This window comes from Pelodiscus sinensis, chromosome 3, assembly GCF_049634645.1.
Source record: "Pelodiscus sinensis isolate JC-2024 chromosome 3, ASM4963464v1, whole genome shotgun sequence".
Taxonomy (NCBI): domain Eukaryota; kingdom Metazoa; phylum Chordata; order Testudines; family Trionychidae; genus Pelodiscus; species Pelodiscus sinensis.
In genome coordinates this window covers 136,920,807-136,943,558 of record NC_134713.1, presented here as the reverse complement: position 1 = coordinate 136,943,558, position 22,752 = coordinate 136,920,807, and the positions used below count along the sequence as shown (strand labels likewise).

The 22,752-nt window shown below is 42.3% G+C and overlaps 1 protein-coding gene across 1 annotated transcript in view; it reads right to left on the bottom strand.

Moving 5' to 3' along the window:
- LOC102447773 (visual pigment-like receptor peropsin) overlaps window positions 1-10,863 on the bottom strand; it is a 50,329-nt gene extending 39,466 nt beyond the window's left edge. The window contains exon 1 of the mRNA XM_006131291.4: window positions 10,468-10,863. Coding sequence (XP_006131353.1) covers window positions 10,468-10,588 — 121 coding nt within the window. The 5' untranslated portion in view covers window positions 10,589-10,863. The remainder of the gene's footprint in view (window positions 1-10,467) is intronic.
- Window positions 10,864-22,752: the final 11,889 nt, after the last annotated feature.

The window sequence follows — 22,752 nt, the reverse complement described above, 5'->3', positions numbered from 1 at the left end:
CCGGTGCGCCCAGTTTCTCATAAATTCAAAGACTTTATATGAACTGAATTTTTCTGGTTTTTATACTTGTGTAGCCTTTTAATAATTCAGTAAAATCTAAATTTTTTTGCAATGGTACTTTCAATTGAAATTAATGCGAGCCCTGTCAAACGATTTTGAGACATGGTGGACCTCAAATAATTTTTTTGTAATTTCAGTTTTGAGAAACTGCGCTCACCAGAAACCACTGATACTGGTAATGTTAAAAGAATGCGTAATGCTATAGCAGTGTTTGGAGTGAAAAAATCATTTCTTGCTATAAATTCTAATACTTTTAGAGGAGAAGTTTTAGGACTTATTAGCTCAGATAAAGCTATTAATTCATCATACAATTCTACTCCATCAATGTCAGCAGCGTTATCAGTTCTGAGTGCTAAATGTAGGTCCTGGCAGTGCTTCATGAGGTCTTCTTTAGAAAACCGATTTTTAATATTTCTAATATCATATAAAAATCGTATAAAAATTCAAAAGCAGGTGCTGGCGTGTCTGGAGCAGGAGCTAGGGCAGGTGCGGGGGCTGTTCCTCAGCCCTAGGCCCGGCTGCTCCACCAGTACCTGCAGTTTCTCCAGCGCCTGCAGGGCCTCGTCCAGCACGTTCCGTGTGGCCATACCCAGGGCGCAGGGGCCCCGGCGGGTGCCCAGCCCCCCTGCAGCCACCATGGCCCTGGCCGGAGGGGAGACTGCACTTCCTGCACCAGGGCCATCCCCCCACAAACCTGCCCCTGTCCCCCACGAGCAGGGCTGACCCAAAGTAGGCGACGGAGCCAGGCAGCAGCAGGAGGCAGTGGGCGGCCAGCAGGCTCCAGGCATGCATGGTGCCAGTGCTATGCAGTGGGTAGTGGCGTCTCCCGCTGCCCTTTAAAATCGGCGGGGCGGGCCGGGGCGGAGCCGGGCATTGCCGGGGGTAGCTGCTTATCTGGAAATGCCGCCTCTGGCAATGTATCACCCCAAGCATGTGCTTGATTTGCTGGTTCCTAGAGCCGGCCCTGAGTACATGGTATGTTGTCAGCTGATGGTACAGGTGTGAATTTGAAGTGGGTTAGTTAAACTGCATTCAATCTTTGTGCAGATGCTATTAATTGGAATTAAATTATCCATAATTTTCTTTAATTTAATTCACTTTGGATGCAAATTAAACTAAACCAAATTAAGACCACCTTTACACTGAATGTAGGTGTTCAGGTAGAGGTTTAATGCGGTTTAACTAATCCACATCAAATTCACACTTTTAGTTAATTCAGAATAGTGATAGAAAAGTAGCCTTGTTAGTCTGGTGTAGCTGAAACAAAAGACAGGACTATGTAGCACTTTAAAGACTAACAAGATGGTTTATTAGGTGATGAGCATTGGGTCTGGACCACGAAAGCTCATCACCTAATAAACCATCTTGTTAGTCTTTAAAGTGCTACATAGTCCTGTCTTTTGTTTTAGTTAATTCAGTTACCTTTCTTTTAACTTCCCATGCAGATAAACCCTAAAGCACAGGCACTTGCTATTTGAAACAGTCTCCAGGGTTAAAAACTTGTGAGAGTGCTTACACAGGTTCCAAAGGAGGATTTATCAAACCTAGCAACACTAGATTCAGCCTGCAGATGGGAACCATCTGCCTATTAGGAGGCTTAATGGTAAATGGAGCTCTGGAGAAATTTTTGGGCAGAGGGTGCTATAGAATATCCCTGAATAGTCTCACTAATCACCCCCAAAGTAGGGAATCAATACATTAAGGACATGAGGGGACAGTCTATCTTCCTAAAGGCTTGTAAAAATCTGTCTAGCTCTGCAGTGTTAATTATGAAATCCCACTAATGGCACGAGCAGTTTATAGTCAGGACAAGTTAATTTGGAAGGCATTCATGAGGCAAAAAAGATTTCGCATTACTGTGATCCAAAAGATAATGAGTGATCAGGAAAAAAATGCTACCCATTTTGGGCCCTCAACCTACAAGGGGGAAATTTATCAAGTATCTTCTACAATAGCACAGAGTTCACCAAAACACTGGGTAGTTGCAGATCAGGTTTAAGTCAATAGAATTACTTTGGACTTAACATAACATTACTAGAGTAGAATCTGGCTCTTGATTTGTAACAAAATATTTCAGTATAGATACAAATTCATAGGGAATGCTTAAATTTTACAGAAGAGATGCACAAGAACAGTGGGTCATAAAGTCTGAAAGCCTATATTAAAAGGCTGCCAAAGCACTGTATAGGATGTGTGGGTTTCCCTTAAAATCTATCGAGATGTAAATTTCATTTGCACACAATGCATTTGCTGGCAATATGCAGAACTATGTAGCACAGAGAAAGAGGAGAGTTTTCAGTTAAAAGATAAGTTAAATGAGAGAGGGTATGTCTACACTACAGCGCTAATTCGAACTAACTTAGTTCGAATTAGTTAATTCGAACTAAGCTAATTCGAACTAACGCATCTAGAACTAAAAACTAGTTCGAATTAGCGTTTTGCTAATTCGAACTAGCGCGTCCACATTAAGTGGACCCTGAAGCGGGGTTAAGGATGGCCGGAAGCAGTGCCGGCAGGGCATCAGAGGAGGACTTAGAGCGTGGAGATCCTGTCTCAGGCTAGCCGAGGGCTGTGCTTAAAGGGTCCCGACCCCCACCCCGGACAGACAGTTCTCAGGGGTGCCCCGCTTGCAAAGCAGTCCTGGCTTGGAGTGCCCTGAGTGCCCACACTGGGCACATCACACCACTCGGCCATCAGCCTGGCTGCACTTGCCGCAGGCTGCCATCTGGGGAGACGGGGCAATTGGGGGGCTGCAGGAGAGCTTCCACCCCCAGAAGCCCGCAGAGCCAGCCCAGTCCTCCCCATCGGGGGCTCGTACCCCATTCCTCCCTCACCTCCTTCCACTTACCCTTCCCTAGCCCCTCTTCTTGATGTACAAAATAAAGATAACGTGTCTTCCAAAATGGAATCTGTCTTTATTGAACAAAACTGGGGGAGACTGGGAAAAGGAGGTGGGAGAGGGGAAGAGAGAGGCTGGGAGAGGGGAGGGCAACTAAAATGATCAGGGGTTGGGAACAGGTCCCATATGAAGAGAGGCTAAAGAGACTGGGACTTTTCAGCTTAGAAAAGAGGAGACGGAGGGGGGACAGGATAGAGGTCTCTAAAAGCAGGAGTTGGGTGGAGACGGTGCATACAGAAAAGTTCTTCATTAGTTCCCATAAAGAAAGACTAGAGGACACCAAAGGAAAGGAATGGGTAGCAGGCTTCAAACTAGTAACAGAAAGTTCTTCTTCACAAAGCAAAGAGTCAACCTGTGGAACTTCTTGCTGCAGGAGGCTGTGAAGGCTAGAACTGGAACAGAGTTTAAAGGGAAGTGAGATCAATTCATGGAGGTTGGGTCCATGGAGTGGTATTAGCCAGGGGGTAGGAGTGGTGTCCCTACCCAAGGTTTGTGGAAGGCTGGAGAGGGATGGCACGAGACAAATGGCTTGGTCACTGTCTTCGGTCCATCCCCTCCAGGGTCCCTAGGGTTGGCCGCTGTCGGCAGACAGGCTACTGGGATACATGGACCTTTGGTCTGACCCAGGACGGCCATTGTAAGCTCAGGGCTCAGGGTCGGGGGTCTCAGTGGACCCCCTTGATTCTCTTGCACACCTGCTCCTGAGTGGCCAGGCTGGCAGCTATCCTGCCCAAGCTGGCCACTTTCCTGTGCCTAGTGCGGAGATCGTGGACGAGGTCCACGATGTCCACACTAGCCCAGGCGGGTGCCCGCCTCTTGCGGTCCCGGGCAAGCTCCCGGGAGCCGCCAGCCTGGTCCCGGGAAGAGGGGGAGGGCTGGGGGGCATCGGGTGGGTGGCTCGATCCGTGCCAGGTGCAGGGTCTGCTGGCTGGGTGCTGGCAGGCTTGCACCTGGCACGGGCACCGTAGCCAGCCCATGCCCCTTTAAGGGGTCCGGGGCCGGGAGGGGGGCAGTAGAGTTTCCCTGATGTTGGCCAGAGTGGCCACCAGGGAAACCTGGGGAGGGCTAGCCTCCCACTAGTTCGAATTAAGGGGCTACACACCCCTTAATTCGAACTAGCTAGTTCGAAGTAGGCTTAATCCTCGTGGAATGAGGATTACCTAGTTCGAACTAAGCGCTCCGTTAGTTCGAATTAAATTCGAACTAACGGAGCGCTAGTGTAGCGCCTATGAAAGTTAGTTCGAACTAACGTCCATTAGTTCGAACTAACTTTGTAGTGTAGACATACCCAGAGAGAGAGGAAGGGATCTCTTCCCATGAAGAAACACAGACCTTTCTCAGATTTGAAACGATAGAGCAATCTTACATCTGGAGCTTGATAGTGTGTCTGAATATAATGGGGATATGTTATAATAAATGCAGACACTTCTTGGTGTGTGAAATTACAGATCAGCCTTGTGTATGGCACAGCCACAAGTGGGGAGTTGATTTTACAGAAGCAAGCAGACAAACTTTCTCTGCTGTGTCCAGCACTTGAGATGTATGAAGTGGCTTGCAATTGAATCAATTTTAAAGAGATCGTCTAGACAGCAACCAGTATTTTCGAAAAAGAGAGCCGCTTTTTCGAAAGAGAGCACCTTGGCAGTCTGGATGCTCTTTCGAAAAAGCACTGTTTGCGTTCAATAACACCTTTTTTCAAAAGAACATGGCAGCAGTGTAGATGCAGGTGAAGTTTTTTCAAAAAAAGGTCACTTTTTTAGAAAAAGCCCTGTAGACTAGACACCCCTCCCCCATGAACAAGTGGCATCTGGTATTTTTGCATGCAACAAGGAAAGAATTCTCCCTATAAAGGATCTGTTAAAATTTTATACATTACCAGGCCACTCAGCTTGCAACACTGAACTCTGTATCATCACTATTGTACCTTTTTAAAGTCACAGGCTAAAATGGTACAAACCTGTACACGTGGTCTAGTTTACAAAACAATTTAGAAGATGAAATAAAGGACAAAATGCAATGTAGTGAAAAAGAAGAACAATGGCTTCACCTTCAGTGACATTGAGAGGCATCCCCCCTCACCCCAACTGCTTTGCAGATGGCACATGTATCAGGATAGATCACATTTGAGGAAATAGCCTGGAAAGAAACATCTGCTCCATGAACTACTTAGAGGTACATGTATTCCCATTTGGCCTATCAATAAAATAGAACATAAAGGAAAACCAGTTGACAATTTATCACAACTTTCAAAGGGCCATTCACAAGAGACTACTTAAAAAAACCTAGCAGTTCTGGAGTGAGGGGCAAAGTTCTGCAATAGATCAGAAACTGGGTGAGAACAAGAAAATAAATAGGAATTTGCTAATAATCAATATTGATCAGAAGTTAGGAACTACAGAAAACTGATAAGGAAAGCAAAAACATATAATGAGAAATCTATGGCCAGTATCTCAGGAGGGTGTTTGACAGAAGCTAAAACAAAAGACAGAATTATGTAGCACTTTAAGGACTTTAAAGTGCTACATAATTCTGTCTTTTGTTTCAGCTAGACCAGACTAACATGGCTGCATCTCTATCTTTTTGACAGAAGCTAAGTGAGACATTTTTAAATAAGCAGGTTAAGATAACTTACGTCCACGAGACGGCTGAGGAGTAACTTACTTAAAGGAGATGGCTGAGGAGCTGACTGGATTATAAATATTGATTTTCAATAAGATTTGGAGCACTTAAGAAGTTCCAAAAGGCTGGAAGACGGCTAATGTTATTTTGTTTTTTTAAAAGGTAAAACACAATGACTCTGGAAATTATAAGCCTGACATTGATCCCAGGGAAGACAATGAAGCAGTGATATGGGACTTGATTAATAAGAATCTAGAATTTAATTACTTGATCAATAAGAATGTAATTCATGCAAATTAACAAGGGTTTATGGAAATAAAACCTGTCACACTAACTTGATACCCTCTTTTGGTGAAATTGAGAAAGTGGGGTTTGCCCATGAAAGCTCATGATACTGTGTGTGTGTGTGTGTGTGTGTGTGTGTGTGTGTGTGTGTGTGTGTGTGTGTGTGTGAGGCTACAGGGCTACTTGTTGTTTCTTTAAAGTTACAGACTAACACAGCTACCCCCTTGAGACTCATAAATACTACTTTTAGCATTGCAGAACAAAGTCAAAAAAGCTATGGGAAAGTGAGGCAGTCTCTCTCTCCTGGTTGTTAATTATACATTCTGTTGATTATGTTAAATTTCAAATGCAAAATCGTATATATCAGTTGCACTTGAGCAACACCTCCCACACATACCAGTTGGGTAGGTTTTACTGGTAATTGCTGGACAATGATGATACAATCCGCCACTGAATCGCCAGTGAAAGTGCGGCACATGGACGTTTACAGAGGCGAGTCTTGGATGACCATGACATCAAGAAACAAATGAAGATTGATGTCTACAATGCTGTAGACATCCCAACATTGCTGTACGCAGCTGAAGCCTGGACTCCCTTTAGATGTTGTGTTAAAGATCTGGGGAAATTCCACCAAGGGTACCTGAAGAGAATATTAAGCATCACGGAGCAGGATAGACAGACTAACATTAGTGTCCTCGCAGAGACTGATTCCTGCAGCACTGAGGCAATACTTGCCCGCAGGCAGCTACGATGGTCTGGTCACATGGTCAGGTTTCCTGACACACGTTTGCCTAAACAGATTTTCTACGCTCAGCTAAGGACCAGGGTGAGGTTTTTTGACGGGCAGAGGAAGCGCTACAGAGACATCCTTAAGAACACCTTGGAAAAGTGTGACATTGACGCTAACCCCTAGAAGAGACAGGTGGAGGATTGGGTAACCTGGAGGACTACCATCAAGAACAGTCCTGACACTTTGAGATCAAGTGTTGTGTTCATGAAGAAGATCAGAGACCCCAACGTAAGAGGTGTGCCTGGGCCCGATGGAGACAGAGACCTAATGTGCATGGCCTAATTTCTCATCTTTGTTCTCATCCATTATAGGTGTCCAAGGGGAAATCTTACTCGATTTCAGGGATCTCCAGAGAGAGAGAGAGAGTGGTGATTATACCTGAGCTGGAATTAATGCAGTTTGACTTTTAGACCACAGGTTAAGCCTTAGGGTGGGCAATTATGACACTTTTCTGCTTATAAACACAGAGTATCTTCTGTAGAGCAATTGAGAGCTAACAAACATGGAACTTTTTGCTGCTATATTTGAAGACTCAGTAATAGTAGGACTCCATTTTAAAAGAGTACAGAAATTTGGCAAAAAGGAATAGAGAAATTTGGTTACAATACAGGTTAGGCCTTAAAGCAAGATATTAGATGAAGTATAGATCTGAATTCAAAGCCTGGGAGTGTTTGACTTTAGTGTGTTGATTTGTGCCTCTAATTTCAAATGAACATGAAAAAATTTGATCCTATCTACTCTATATTTGAGAGAATTAGTCTGTGCGTGTGTATCTATTTGTTCAAGAACTCTGCCTAAACAGTAAGAGCTATGCCCACCAAATTTGGTCTGCTCCCCACCCAGATTTGGATGGGAACATTGCGGGCTGTTTCCCTTCATCATGGAGTGAAGGGAAAATTCACAGTTTGCTTCATTCCAAACTCTGGTTGGGGAGCACAAGGGGCAGATGAGCTGTGAACTTCGTCCTCACTCCCTGACAGGGACAGGAAGGGGAAGAGCAAGCAGCTCTGTTATGAATCTTGGGGCAACGCCTTAAGCTCCCCACTCACCTCCAGCCTCCTGCCCTGAACAAAGCTGGGTAAATATGCTAGTAATATATATAGTAGAAGTACACTGGAAATATAAAAATATATAAATATGCATATGGATAAGAAGCTAGTTAGTAGATCTGGTCAGGAAACAAATTTTGTATGGGAATAAAGAGAAACAGATTATATATTTTAAAAATTTGATCCAAAATTTACCTTCACATATTTCCAGGTTTTGACTGAAAAGCCCTAAACCTGAAAACCAGCCTTTTATTTGGTTCTCAGCAATCCTAAAAACAAAGGAAATGTTCTGTTCTATGGATACCTCCTCACCTTTCCTCCCCAAAAGTCAGAAATTGACATTTATCTCAGAAATCTCTGTTTTAACAAAAAAAAGACGTTTTTTTATTTAAAATATTTTGAATGAAAAATGATTATCTGTCTCTACTAGCTAATCATTTGAAAGACTTTGATATGGACTACAGGATCAGTAGGGACAATGTAAATTTGGGAAATTGTTAACTTCCGTAGCAAATACACTTTGATTTGTGTTATTGATGGAAAAAGCTAACACTGAGAGTGTACCTGAGTCTTCAGGTTCACAGTGAAGTTACAATAAGGATGAATTTTCCCTAGTGTGTAAACTAGCTATAAGCATATCTAGAAATTTCCAAAAAGATGATATATGTAAAAGACAGGGAAAACTCTACTGCTATTTTCATTGTATCATTTTTATTTCTTTAGTGCAACCTGCAGCGCCAATGTGCTGGGAAGGAGTCTGGTAGGTATTAAGTAATCACAGTATCCCATTCACAGCGGGGCTAATCAGTTAAGACCTGATCTTGAACCACTGAAGTCAATGTGTGTTTTGTCATTGATGTCTATCAAGCCCTAATTGAGAGTGCTTTCTAGTGTGGCTCATTCAGTACTTGATTGTGCTGGTGGTGCCTGCACTACTGTATATGTGCTGATTGTCTAGGCTGCTGTGTGCATGGGTATGCACGTGTGCATGCTGATCTGTGATAAATCAGAATATCTCTACTTCCTCTCAACCACATTATTTTTATTCAGCTTCCTAATAAAGTGGCTGCTATTTTTTCTGGACTGTCGTATTCCTTACTCCAACTGCATTATGGCTGCTAGTTTCATTTTAAAGACATTACTCTTGTACAGATATGAGGAAAAGATTTAAAGACTCTTCATCAGGGCTTTACAAATATCAGGTAGTGGTTTGCAGCTACTGTTAGCACTGAAGAGTGGGAGTATACATGATAAGCTTAGAAAAAGAACAATTATAGAGTGTGATTAATTCACAAGATTCTCAATAGTTATATCCAGGAACTATTTCTATTTACATGGCTATGGAATTCTCAATATGCACAATGTCTGTTATATGCAGCTTCATTTCTTTATCGTATATTGATAGATACATTCAATATAAAGCTAAGAAGTGGTTCTGAATTATTTTCTGGAAAACAGTTACTTTTTGATATTTTTCATATGAAGTCAGAATAATAAAGGGATGTTTTTTGACTTTTTTTTGTCAGTTGGTACATCTACATTTTTTGAAATGTTATAAAGTCTGCCTATAGAACAACAGATACAGTAATTCACCATCATCCTGCACTGAATTTGCTGAAAATTACAATACAATACTTAATACAAAATGCCTTAGGAACAAGGTGAGTTAATATGAAGTTACGTTTTAAAACACTTTTACTATGAGTTTATAATAGTGGTCTTGCAAGGTAATCTGAATATCAAGCTTTTAGACATGTATACATGTTGTTGTATTATTTGTGCTATAAGTAGCTTATACTGATTGTATTTCAAATTAGCTTATGTCTACACAGCGCCAAATTTCAAAATAATGCATTATTCCAAAATTCTCCTTAACCGTCGTGGAACAAGGATTACCAGGACATTGGAATAAGCCACCCATTATTTTGAAATCTATTTCAAAATAACAAGCTGCTTCAATAGACAAGGAGTAGCTATTTCAGGATACTTCCGATATCCCGAAATAGCTTCTCTCTGTAGATGTACCCTTAGTGAGTAATAATTTAGCTCTTAAAGGTATCTTTAATAGACTCAAATCAAGAAAGTTTCCTTTAGGCATATATAAAATATTAGATGGAAGAATGTCAACAAATTTAAAATAGAATTCTACAATTATTGAACTAAATGAATTAATTTTAGAAAGAGAACAATTTGTTGAACACAAATGGAATACAGACTTCAGTAAACAGAAACTAGAACCACAGAACACTAAGGGCATATCTACATTGGCAAGTTATTTCAAAATAATTCCCCTTATTTTGAAATAACAAGGTGAGCGTCCACACTACCCAAACCCATTACTTTGAAATAATGGGCTTGTTATTTCAAAATAACAACTCCTGCTTGTGAAGAGGAATAAACTTATTTTGAAATAACCTGGGTAGTGTAGACATAGCCCAAGTGAATGCCATCGAGACCTTTTGAGAAAAACAAAGAAATATCATGTTTTTCTGTACAAGATATTTTGTTCTCACATCTCAAGTGAACCTTAGTTAAAGGAGTAGCTTGGACTATAACGCCATATCCTTATGCCCTCAATACAAATGTTTGCATTTAAAATAAACTAAAATAAACTAGCTATATTTAAAAGAACTGTCTGAAGAAAAAGTTTCAATTTATGACATCCTGTTCCTTTGTGGATGAACACCATGGGAATCCCTTTGAAATTTATTACACACTGAAAAAGGAGTTTCATTTCATAAGCTATTCAGAGAGATAGTACATACCTAAGGCCAGTAGATAGAAGCCTATAATAGTCTCTCCTTGTTCTGAGACAGGAGCTTCTTTGTTCAGAAAGGTGATGTTGTTGTTCCTCCATGGTGCCTGTGGAGAAAACTGGAGAGACATTTTCAGGCAAAGCCCGTGACCCAGAATTTGCCCTTTCCCTCTCCCTACCCTTCTGGTTAGTCCCAAATGCCAAGTAAAAGAAAATGTCTCTGGGTGTCTTAAACTTCTGCTCCTTGCATTCTAGGAAGCTGTGCACTGAGACTGAAATTAAACAGGGAAATCTCAAGAGACAAGAAAGAGCTTTGCAGGCCTCTGACCTGTTCTTATTTGCTAATCCTATCTATTAATACAGCTCATGAATCTGTGACCAGACTAGGGCAGCAGATTTCCTTAGATCCCTGGTGCTGCTAACTGCAGAAATCTTGGGTGACTGGAGAGATATCCCTGGTGCTGCTAAATGTAGAAGTCTTTAGTTTATGGGGAGAGTATATTAGGCAGTGATGGGCATTCTTTAAAATACAATTATATGTAGATATGAATTACCCTAATAACAAACATACACATGTATATTATTGTAAAAATACCACAACTCACTTGATTTTGCCCTCACTGAAGACACCAAATATCACCATTGACTTCAAATGAAGAAGGTTCAGACCCATATTTGTTTGTTTTATTTAGCCTTCAATGAAAATATAACATTTTAATGATTAACAGTTCTTTTGGATTCAATGGCCCAATTATCGGCAGCATTCTGATGTCAATTACACTGATGTAATCCTGATTAACTCCTTTGAATGAATGGAATTACCTCAGATTTTCATCAGTGCAACAGAGATCAGAATCTGTCCCCACATTTAACTCTACCCAGTCCCTGGCTACAAAGTAACTACTTATAATATCCCCCACATGTGACTGATGTTTTATATACAATTAGCAGTGAGAGTTAAGTGCCTAAATATATTTGTGATTCTCACATTAGATTTCTTTTTTTGCACTGGTATAGCAAACCCGTATAACTGCATCTGGTACAAACTGTGATGCGCACTGGTTCCTACTGGTTTCAAAATGGATTAAACCATAGCGGTGAAAGTCACATTTGCTGCAGTGGCATGTCTCCACTAAGAGCTTGCAGCAGTAGACCACAATGTAAAGATTTTTTGAGTCTTACAAAGTCAATCTAAAACTACGTTACTACTTGAAGAAAAGTAGAGTTTCTGCTTCATTAGGCTTCCACTTTCAGAAGTTAAACTACATCCTTCCCGAAAAGAAGAGGCTGCATTGATTCTTGGGTGTGATGTGCACATGAAAGAGGAAATCCCATTTCGCTACGGAGGATGGTACTGTCAGCCCAATGTCCATAACAAATCAAGTTAATATAAAAAAGCTCCAAGATCAAGACTGTTCTGGGCTCCAGGAGCGAGTGTTTCTTGTCTCCTTTGATGCAAAAGCTCTCTGAGCTCTTCCCCTAAAGATCCTAGTCCTGCACTGATGAAGACAGTGAGTGTTACTCAGCTACTAGCAGGTAATCCCAGCCTGCTTTGCATCTTAGAGGGCTAACAGGCTTTTCTCCAGAGGTCTGTTAATACAACTTATAAATACATAAAGTCATACCCTTTATAGACAGTCAGCATCAGCATCAGCAAGATACAACACAACATACACATTGCAATCCCTCTGTAACAATCAGAATGCTGAAAAAGCCAAACTGCAAATCATAGTGAACAAAGCAGAGTTTTTTTTCCCTTTCTGGGCCTCCAAACAGCTCAGCTATCCCACTTGTGCCTGCCGCTCCCCAGAGGAAGAGTGCCTGTTCCTACATGCCTCAGTCTCAGGCAGCAAGCCAGCCTCAGGCAGATGTACTTGGTGAAAGGAAGACAAACATTTACTTGCAAATCCCTCAATCAATTATTTGTTTTTAATCTCTGCTGCCACAGACTAATACCTTCCTTCAGGGTTTTCCTTCATTTGTCATTAAGCCTGACATCCTGAGAGGGGAAAAGAAAAGAGAGGATAATAATACACGTTGCAGCATTTTAACAGGCAGCAGATACATCCACTTTTGTCATCATGTAAGCAATCACCTACCCTATCTGCTAAGGAGGGAGAGGAGAGAGGGCACCCACATACACTCAATTCATCCATTTCCAGGGACACTAGACTAAGTTTAGGCAAAGCCAATTGCTTTGTGAGAAGGTGGCACTCTCGCTTTCTCTATAATGCATATCTCTGAAATGACATGGGCCAAGATTTTCAAAGATATGCACCTACATCCATTTAGACATCTAAATAAGTGTCTTGATTTCCACAAGTGCCAAATACCTACCAGCTCCCATTGACATTAGTAGGAGCTGCTGTGTGTGCTTTCCAGCTCTATTTAGCACATGGAGACCCTGTCCTAAGTACTGAAACCCCGTGCTGTGGAACACTATAGCTCAACATATCAACTCCTAAATTACACACACATTTAATCCGCCTCCCCTTCCTAATGTACTTAAAGGACTAAAGTATTGGGTGATCCTGGCCTCTTTCCCAAAGTGTTCCTTATGGCTACATCTAGACTACTTCCCCCCCCCCCCCCCCCGAAAGGAGATATGCAAATGTGGTGCTAATTTGCATATCTTCCGATTGCTTTTTTGAACGCGAGTTTTTCGAAGGTGAAAGTAGTTTGGTTCCTTTTTTTGTCTTGCAGCACCTTCACACTTACCTGAGGACATGGCAATGATGCTCAATCCCTGTATATGGTGAAAAGATTATTTTGCCCTCCTGTCTAGCACACAGTGTAGCCACTACTAGTCTGTAGGCCAGGGGTGGAGAACTTAAGGCTTGGGGGCTTAGATGCAGTCCCAGGTTTGCCTGGATCTGGCTCCTGAGGCTCAGGGCACACTCCAGCTCCCCTGCTGGTCCACAAAAGCTATTAGCCTGGGTCCTTCTAGGCTCTGGTGTGTGAGGGAAATGTGAAGGTCTTTCTCCTTGTCAGTCAGGGGCCACGTCAGTGAGGGTTTTGTGGGTTTTTTTTTTTTTTTTGCTTTTTACTTGTGTGTGGCCCCTGACTGATTTTAATGTGGGTCAATGGCCCCCGACCCCAAAAAAGTTCCCCACCCCCTGTTGCAGGCTATTGCAGACACATTTTAGTAAAAAGATAACATCAGTGGAAGTTGATTCTCAGTCTTTTCTATTGATTTCAGTGGGAGCTGGATCAATCATGATCCCTAAATCCTCTAACTGAAGAACTTGACTCTTCAATCAACAAAGCTAGCCGTATCTATCTGGCTTTGGTAGTCACCAAATAAAATATGAGTTTGATTTACTGCCACCTATTACTCTACATATAAACTGGGTACATTTTGTTTGGGAGTTTAAGAAATCTGTTGCCATAAGTACAGTATAGAGGTGTCTGTGCTAAGTCTCATAGTATGACAGCAACCTTATAATTGAACATTGATATATACTTTGAGGGATTGCCTGAAATCTTGCCTATTTTGCTAAAGATCCCTTGAGGGAGAGAGGGACACAGGAACTTAATGAAAACAGAACGGTGTTGCTGCAGCTATGCTAAAGCTAATTGCAAAAATATTCCCTATTCCTATCTGGAATTAGTGCTTCATCCAATAGGTAGTGAATCCATTATATGTTGAAATACAGCCAGAGCACCAGTTACCCCATTTGAAAGTACACTAAGAACATAAGAATATAAGAATGGCCATACTGGGTCGGACCAAGGGTCCATCTAGCCCAGTATCCTGTCTGCTGACAGTGGCCAATACCAGATACCCCAGAGGGAAGGAACACAACAGGTAATCCTCATTTGATCCCTTCCCTGTCACCCATTTCCAGACAAACAGAGGCTAGGGACTCCATTCCTACCCACCCTGGCTAAGAACCATTGGTGGACATAACCTCCACGAATCTATCTAGCTCTTAGAATCATAGAATTATAGAACACTAGAACTGGAAGGGACCTCGAGAGGTCGAGTCCACTCCTCTGCCATCATGGCAGGACCCAGTACTGTCTAGACGATCCCCAATAGATCTCTCTCCAATCTGCTCTTAAATATCTACAGAGATGGAGGTTCCACAACCTCCCCGGGCAACTTATTCCAGTGTATAACCATGCTGACAGTTAGGAAGTTTTTCCTAATGTCCAACCCAAACCTCCTTTACTGCAGTTTAAGCCCATTGCTTCTTGACTTATCATCAGAGGCCAAGGAGAACAAATTTTCTCCCTCCTCCTTGTGACACCTTTTTAGATACCTGAAAAACACTATCGTGTCCCCTCTCGGTCTTCTCCTTTCTAAACTAAACAAGCCCAGTTCTTTCAGTCTTCCTTCAGAGGTCATGCTCTCTAGACCTTTAATCATTTAATTGTTGCTCTTCTCTGGACCTTCTCCAATTTCTCCACATCTTTCTTGAAATGTGGTGCCCAGAACTGGATACAATATTCCAACTGAGGGCTAATCAGTGCAGAGTAGTGCGGAAGAATGACTTCCTGTGTCTTGCTCACAACACTACTGTTAATGCATCCCAGAATCATGTTTACTTTTTTTGCAACAGTGTCACACTGTTGACCCATATTTAGCCTGTAGTACACTATGACCCCTAGATCCCTTTCTGCAGTACTCCTTCCTAGACAGTCGCTTCCCATTGTGTATGTGTGAAATGGATTGTTCTTTCCTAAGTGGAGTACTTTGAATTTGTCCTTATTAAACTTCATCCTATTTACTTCAGACCATTTCTCCAGTTTGTCCAGATCATTTTGAATTATGACCCTATCCTCCAAAGCAGTTGCAACCCCTTCTGGCTTCGTATAATCTGCACTCTTACTAAGCGTCCTCTCTATGCCAATATCTAAATTGTTGATGAAGGTATTGAACATAACTGGTCCCACAGAACCCCACTTATTATGCCCTTCCAGCAGGATTGTGAACCATTAATAACTACTCTCTGAGAACGGTTATCCAGCCAGTTATGAACCCACCTTACAGTAACCCCATCTAAGTTGTATTTACTCAGTTTATTGATAAGAATATCGTGTGAGACCGTATCAAATGCCTTACTAAAGTCTAGGTATACCACATCCACTGCTCCTCTCTTATCCACAAGACTCATTATCCTATCCTCTTTTTTGAACCCTATTAAAATCCTAGCCTTCACCACATCCTCTGGCAAGGAGTTCCAGAGGTTGACTGTGCGCTGAGTGAAGAAAAACTTGCTTTTGTTTGTTTTAAACCTGCTGCCTATTAATTTCATTTGATGACCCCTAGTTCTTATATTGTGGGAATAAGCAAATAATTTTTCCTTATTCACTTTTTCCACACCAGTCATGACTTTATAGACCTCTATCATATTCCCCCTTAGTCTCCTCTTTTCTATGATGCCAATATCTTTTTTGAGATGATTCAACCACGTCTGTATGCCGTATTCAAGATGTGGGCATACCATGGTTTTGTATAGAGGCAATAAGATGTTCTCTATCTTATTATTCTCTATCCCGTTTTAAATTATTTCTAACATCCTGTTTGCTTTTTTGACTGCCGCTGCACATTGAGTGGATACTTTCAGAGAACTATCCCCAATGACTCCAAGATCTCTCTCGAGTAGTTGTAGCCAAATTAATCCCCATCATATTGTATGTATAGTTGGAATTATGCTTTCCAATGTGCATTAGTTTACATTTATCAACATTAAATTTTATGTGCCATTTTGTTGCGCAATCACCTAGTTTTGTGAGATCTTTTTGAAGCTCTTCACAGTCTGCTTTGGTTTTAACTACCTTGAGCAGTTTGGTATCATCGGCATATTTTGCCACCTCACTGTTTACCTCTTTCCAGATCATTTATAAATCAGTTGAAAAGGACTGGTCCCAGGACAAACTCTTGGGGGACACTACTAGTTACCTCTCTCCATTCTGAAAACGTACCCTTTATTCCTACCCTTTGTTTCCTATCTTTTGGCTAGTTATCAGTCCACAAAAGGACCTTCCCTCTTGTCCCATGACAACTTAGTTTACTTAAAAGCATTTGATGAGGGACCTTGTCAAAGGCTTACTGGGAATCTAAGTACACTATATCCACTGGATCCCCCTTGTCCACATGCTTGTTAACCTCCTCAAAGAACTCCAGGGGTATGTTTACACAGCAAAGTTATTTCGAAATAACAGCCGTGATTTTGAAATAACTACCCTAGCATCTACACAGCTAGACTGTTATTTCAAAATGAATTTGCAATAGCAGAGGGCTGATTTCAAAATTGGTAAACCTCATTCCACGAGGAATAATGCCAATTTCGAAATTGCTATTTCAAAATAAGTGCTACGTGAACACTTATTTCGAAATAGGGGGCCTCCAGCCTTCTCAGGGTGCCCTAGTGGCCACTCTGGCCTCAACCAAGAACACTTCTCTCCCTCCCTCACTCCCCGGAGCCCTTAAAGGGGTAGACTCTGGCCACAGTGCCTATGCCTGCTCCAAGCCTGCCAGCCCAGAGCCAGCAGTCACTGCCCCGACCCAGTGGCCCCAAAACATGAGCCAGCAAGCCACTGGCAGCCAGCCCTCCACACCACTCCCCAGGAGCAGTCTGCCAGCTCCCAGGAGCCTGCCAGGGCCTGGAGAAGGTGGGCCACTTCCTGGTCCAGGGTGGAGATCAAGGACCTTATTCAGGTTTGGGCGGGATGCCCCCAACGTCCATGATCTCCACACTAGACAGAGGAACGCAGCCATCTATTGCAGGATAGCTGCCAGCCTGGCTGCCAAAGGCCACATGTGAACCCAGGAGCAGGTTCGCATGAAAATCAAGTTGGTCCAGTGAGACCCTCAACCCTGAGCCCTGAGCTTCCTCTCCCCCTTTTTCCCCTTGATTCCCCCTTCCAGCTCCCTCCTCCCAGGTTTACCCTTCCCCTCTCTCACCCTCTCTCCTCCCCTCTCCTGCCTCCTTTCCCCAGTTTCACCAGAGTTTCATTCCCTCCCTCCCCCCCCCAGTTTTGTTAAATACAGAGTTTGTGTTCGTGAAAATACATGTATTTTATTTTACATCAGGAAGGGGGATTAGGGAGGGGTAAGTGGAAGGACGTGAGGGACGAATGAGGCACAAGCCCCCAGTGGGACAGACCAGGGGAGGCTCTTAGTGCTCCTCAGGGTGGAAGTTCTCCTGCAGGGCCTCCTGGATATTGACAGCCTCCCGATGGACCTCCCAGATGGCAGCCTGCAGAAAGTGCAGCCAGGCTTGCAGCAACGTGTTCAAGAGAAGCACCAGAGTGCCTAGGGGCAGCTCTGGCTCCATGTTGCAGAGTGGTGTGATGTCCCAAGTGAGGGCAACCAGAGCATGCAGAGACAAAATGCTTTGCTGTCCTTCATCGAGATAGGCAAGCAAGCAGGGAAAGCTGAGAACTGGCTGTCCATGGGGGGGTCCCTTTAAGCACAGCCTGCAGATAGCCTCAGGCAGCAGCCACACAAAGTAACTCCTGACCTGATGCCCTACTGGACCTGTTTCCGGCCAACCTTAAATGCGATTCAGCGTCCACTCAGTGTGGATGTGCTATTTCAATTAGCAAAAAGCTATTTTGCAATGCATTTTGTGTGTAGACGCATTATTATTTTGAAATAATGCTGCAGTGTAGTCAAACCCTAGCAGATTAGTAAGGCATCATTTCTCTTTACAGAAACTATGTTGACTTTTGCCCAACAAATTATGTTCATCAATGTGCCAGACAATTTTATTCTTTAGTATAGTTTCAACTAATTTGTCCAGTACTGATGTTAGATTTACCGGTCTGTAATTGCCAGGATCACCTCTAGAGCTCTTTTTAAATATTGATGTCACATTAGCTATCTTCCAGTCATTGGGTACGGAAGCTGATTTAAAGGATAGATTACAAACCACAGTTAATAGTTCCGCAATTTCACATTTGAGTTCTTTCAGAACTCTTGGGTGAATGCCATCTGGTTCTGGTGACTTGTTATTGTTTAGTTTATCAATTTGTTCCAAAACCTCCTCTAATGACATCTCAATCTGGGACAATTTTTCATCTAAAAAGAATGGCTCAGGTTTGGGAATCTCTCCAATATCCTCAGCCTTGAAGACTGAAGCAAATAATTCAATTAGTTTTTCCGCAATGACTTTATCATCTTTGAGTGCTCTTTTAGCATCTCAATCGTCCAAGGGCCCCACTGGTTGTTTAGCCAGCTTCTCGCTTCTGAGGTACTTAAAAAACATTTTGCTATTACTTTTTGAGTGTTTGGCTAGCTGATCTTCAAACTTCTTTTTGGCTCTTCTTATTATATTTTTACCCTTAATTTGACAAAGTTTATGCTCCTTTCTATTTTTCACATTATACTAGAATTGCCCCTTATGGGTATTGTTGGGCACACTCAAAATTCATGCTTGCACTTCAGTTGCTGGTAAGTTTGAGATACATCTAATTGTACAAAATTGTCTCTTGCTGTGAAAATAGGAATATTGGGTTTCTGGACTTGGATATTGGTCTCCATATAACAAGAGCTTCACTGGTATCACCAATGCATACAGTACTGATCTTTTTCAGTATACACACAGTGGGTGCTGTGCATTCTAAAAAAATATTCCACAGCTACTGCCACTTTGAGTAACCAGTTTTTCTGGTTTTTAGCAGCTTCTTTGGTATCATTCGGCATAGGTCTGACTGTAGTGTTTAGTTTGGCTCTGTAGACACACAAAGTTCACACCTTTTATCAAACACAGTATAGCAGTAAAAATCTAAGAACATTTTTTTTGTGATATCACATGTTCCAAGGCAATGAGTATGTTATTTACTTAAGCCCAATTTCTTCACAAAGGCTTTAAGAAGTTATGACCCAACAATGAGCTCTCTTGCCTGTTACAATGAAGTACACATTATACTATTTGCTTTGATACTCTACCTTAACCTTGACTTTTCCCAACATTGCTATACTTTCTTTGCTTTCAAATACTCACTGTTTGCTCTAACAGCATCACAATGAAACTTTCTACAAAGCTCTCTAGGATCAGAGATGTTAAGGCCATATGAATGGCCAGACCAATGGTCCATTTAGCACAGTATCCTGTCTTTCAACAGTGATCAATCCCAGATGCTACAAAGGGAATAAACAGAACAGGGCAATTATCAAGTGAGCTATCTGCTGTCATCCAGTCCCAGCATTTGGCAAGCAGAGTGTTAGGGATACTGAGCGAAGGGATTGGATCTCTGTCTGTCTTGGCTATTAACTGTCGATGGACCTATCCTCCATGAATGTATCTCATTTTTTTAAAACTATGTATATTTATGACCTTTACACTATCTATTGGGAATGAGTTCACAGGTTGATTGTATGTTCTGTGAAGAAACACTTCCCTTTGTCTTAAACCTGCTGCCTATTCATTTCATTCTCGTTCCTGTGTTATGTGAAGGGGCAAATAACACTTCCTAATTCATTTTCTGCACATCATTCTTGATTTTATAGACCTCTATCATATCCCCCCTTAGTCAACTTTTGTTCCAAACTGAACAATCACAGTAAATTTTAATCTCTCTTCATATGAAAGCTGTTCTATACCCTTAATCATTTTTGTTGCCCTTTTCTGAACCTTTTCCATTTCTAATTTTTTTTTGAGATGGTGCCACCAGAACTACACACAGTATTCAAAATGTGGGCATACCATGGATTTATATGTGACATGATATTTTGTGTCTATCCCTTTCATAATGGTTGCTAATGCTGTTACCTTTTTTGACTGCTGCTGTACATCGAGTGGAAGTATTCAGAGAACTATCAATAATGACACCAAGATCTTCCTTGAGTGGTTTAAGGAGGTTCAAACTCCTTGCTGCAGCACCTCCTGCTGGTTACACTGGGAATTAGCTCAGTTTCTTGGAGTGTGCCACTTTCTGGCTGGCGTCTCACCTGTCGTCACTTTCTGCTCTGCTGTCTTCACCATCCAGACCCCACAACATTCCCTGGACTATGGTGTCCTCTTTGGGACACTGCCCTTTGGCAGTGCCCACCACTTCTGGGGGTACCAGTAGTCTTTAGTCTCACCCCCTGCCACTGTGGCCAACTTCAGCCTAATTGTCTAGCTCATTGATCCAGGGGCAAGCTGCAGTCTGTAAAGGCCATGATCCAGTGTGGCCAAGTGGGATGCAAGGGAGAAGCAGGGAACCCAGGCCCATCCACTACTCTGAATCCAAACCCAGGGACCCTCTTGTGTCAGCCTTGTCCTGCCCTCCTTCACACCCTTTCCCAGGCCCACTGACAAGAAGGGAAATAGAGAGAAGTTGTCCCAATGCCTGGCAATTCAAAGAGGCCTTGGGTTCCTGGCCACCACCTCTGTTACTGTGGCAGTGATGGTAGCTGGAGCCCCAGACCCCTTTGAATCACTGTTGGAGGGGCAGAGTGGTACTCTGCCCCTCCATGTAGCTTTGAAGGCAGAGAGGGGACACACACCCTGGTTTGGGCAGTGCTGAGGGATGGCTGCCCTAGGTGCTGCCCTTTCCACCCAGTGTGGACATGGGTCCCCCCCACACCTTGTCCCAGGGCCCCCGGTGACTGTTGACTCTGCTGCCCTTGCTGGAGTGAGGCAGCCATCCCACTACAAGTGGTAACAGCTAATTTAGAACTCATTGTTCTCCATTGTGAAAACTGATAATTTATCCTATACTTTTTTTTTTCTGGTCTTAATCAGTTAATGATTCATGGGAGGACCATCCCTATTATCCCATGACTTCTTACTTTGCTTAAGAACTTTTGGTGAGGGATTTTGTCACAGGCTTTTTGAATGTCCAAATATATGTGCTATATCACCCTCGTCTACATATTCTTTGAAGGGCACAAAACATTCTAATACTTTGGCAAGGTATGATTTCCTTTTACAAAAGCGCTGTTGGCTTTTCCCCAACAAATCATGTTAATTTCTGTGTCTGATCATTTAGATTTTTTTTTTACTACAGTTTAAACCAGTTTGCCTGGTACTGAAGTTAGACTTCCTGGTCCATAATTGCCAAGATTGCCTCTAGAGCCTTTCTGAAATATTGGCATCACATTAACTATCCTCCAGTCATCTGGTACAGAAACTGATATAAGTGATGTAAGCTGATTTATGTGCTAGCCTCAGGATTGATTTCAAGCTGAACTATACAGTCTTTTATCAGTACTTGTACATAATAAAGAGCGAAAGCTTCTTCTCTGGGTAGGGAGTACAGTAGAATTCTTCATGGTCTAGTGTAACCTACACACCTAGGATACGTCTACACTGCAGATTTTTTACACAAAAACAAACGTTTCTGCACAAAAACTCATGGAGCATCCACACTAAAAGCACGTTTTTGCACAAGTAGATCGTCAGAAGACAAGGCTTTTTGCACAAAAGTTTTTCCTCTTTCTATGAGGAATAATCTTTTTTGTGCAAGAGCTCTTGTGCAAAAAGGCGTGTGGATGGAAAACAGGGGTTTCTTGTGCAAGAAATCCCTATCGGAAAAAGCACAGGTGCTTTGATGGCCATTCTGTGAATGGCAATCAGAGCTTTCTGGCACAAGTGTGTCCATGGCAGTGTGGACACTCTCTTATACAAAAGCACATCTCTTGCGCATGGCAGTATGGACATGCTCTTGCACAAGAACTTTTTGTGGAAGATCTCTTCCGCAAAAAGTTCTTGTGCAAGAAGCATGCAGTGTAGACGTAGCCATGTATGGTTCCCTGTCCCATGTAGTGGCACTTAGATAAAGTGAAAGCCTCAAAATTAGCCCAAGGCAGGTTTCCCTAGTGTAGACATGCTATCTCGATTTAGAGCCCCAGGAGGAATAACTTAGACTAGCCCCGATGAGGGGCTATTTTGAAATAGCAGAAGTGGAGCAGCTACACACGATTTCTTTCGAAACAGCTATTTTGAAATAGGCATTATTCTTTGTAGAATGAGGTTTACAGAAGTCGGAATAAGCTGTCAGTTATTTCAAAATTATTTCAGAATAGTTCACATAGTTATTTTGGAATAACAGCCGTTATTCTGAAATAACTTGGATGTGTCTACACAGCAAACAGTCTTTTCTAGGTACGCATGTTTTGCAGTGAATGAGTATAGTTTTCTGTTCTTCACAGTTTCTTCCATAAGATCTGCGGTGGTATTTACTGCAAAGGCCATTCTCTTTGGCAAACTCTCATATGTGTTTCACAGGACACCTATTCCAGCCTTTTATCTGCTTCAAGAAGCACATTTCAATCTTTCTCTTTAGTGTTTCCATTGCAGTTATCTTATTTTGAGTATAAGTGCTTCAGTGGTGATCAAATTTACTAACCAGACCC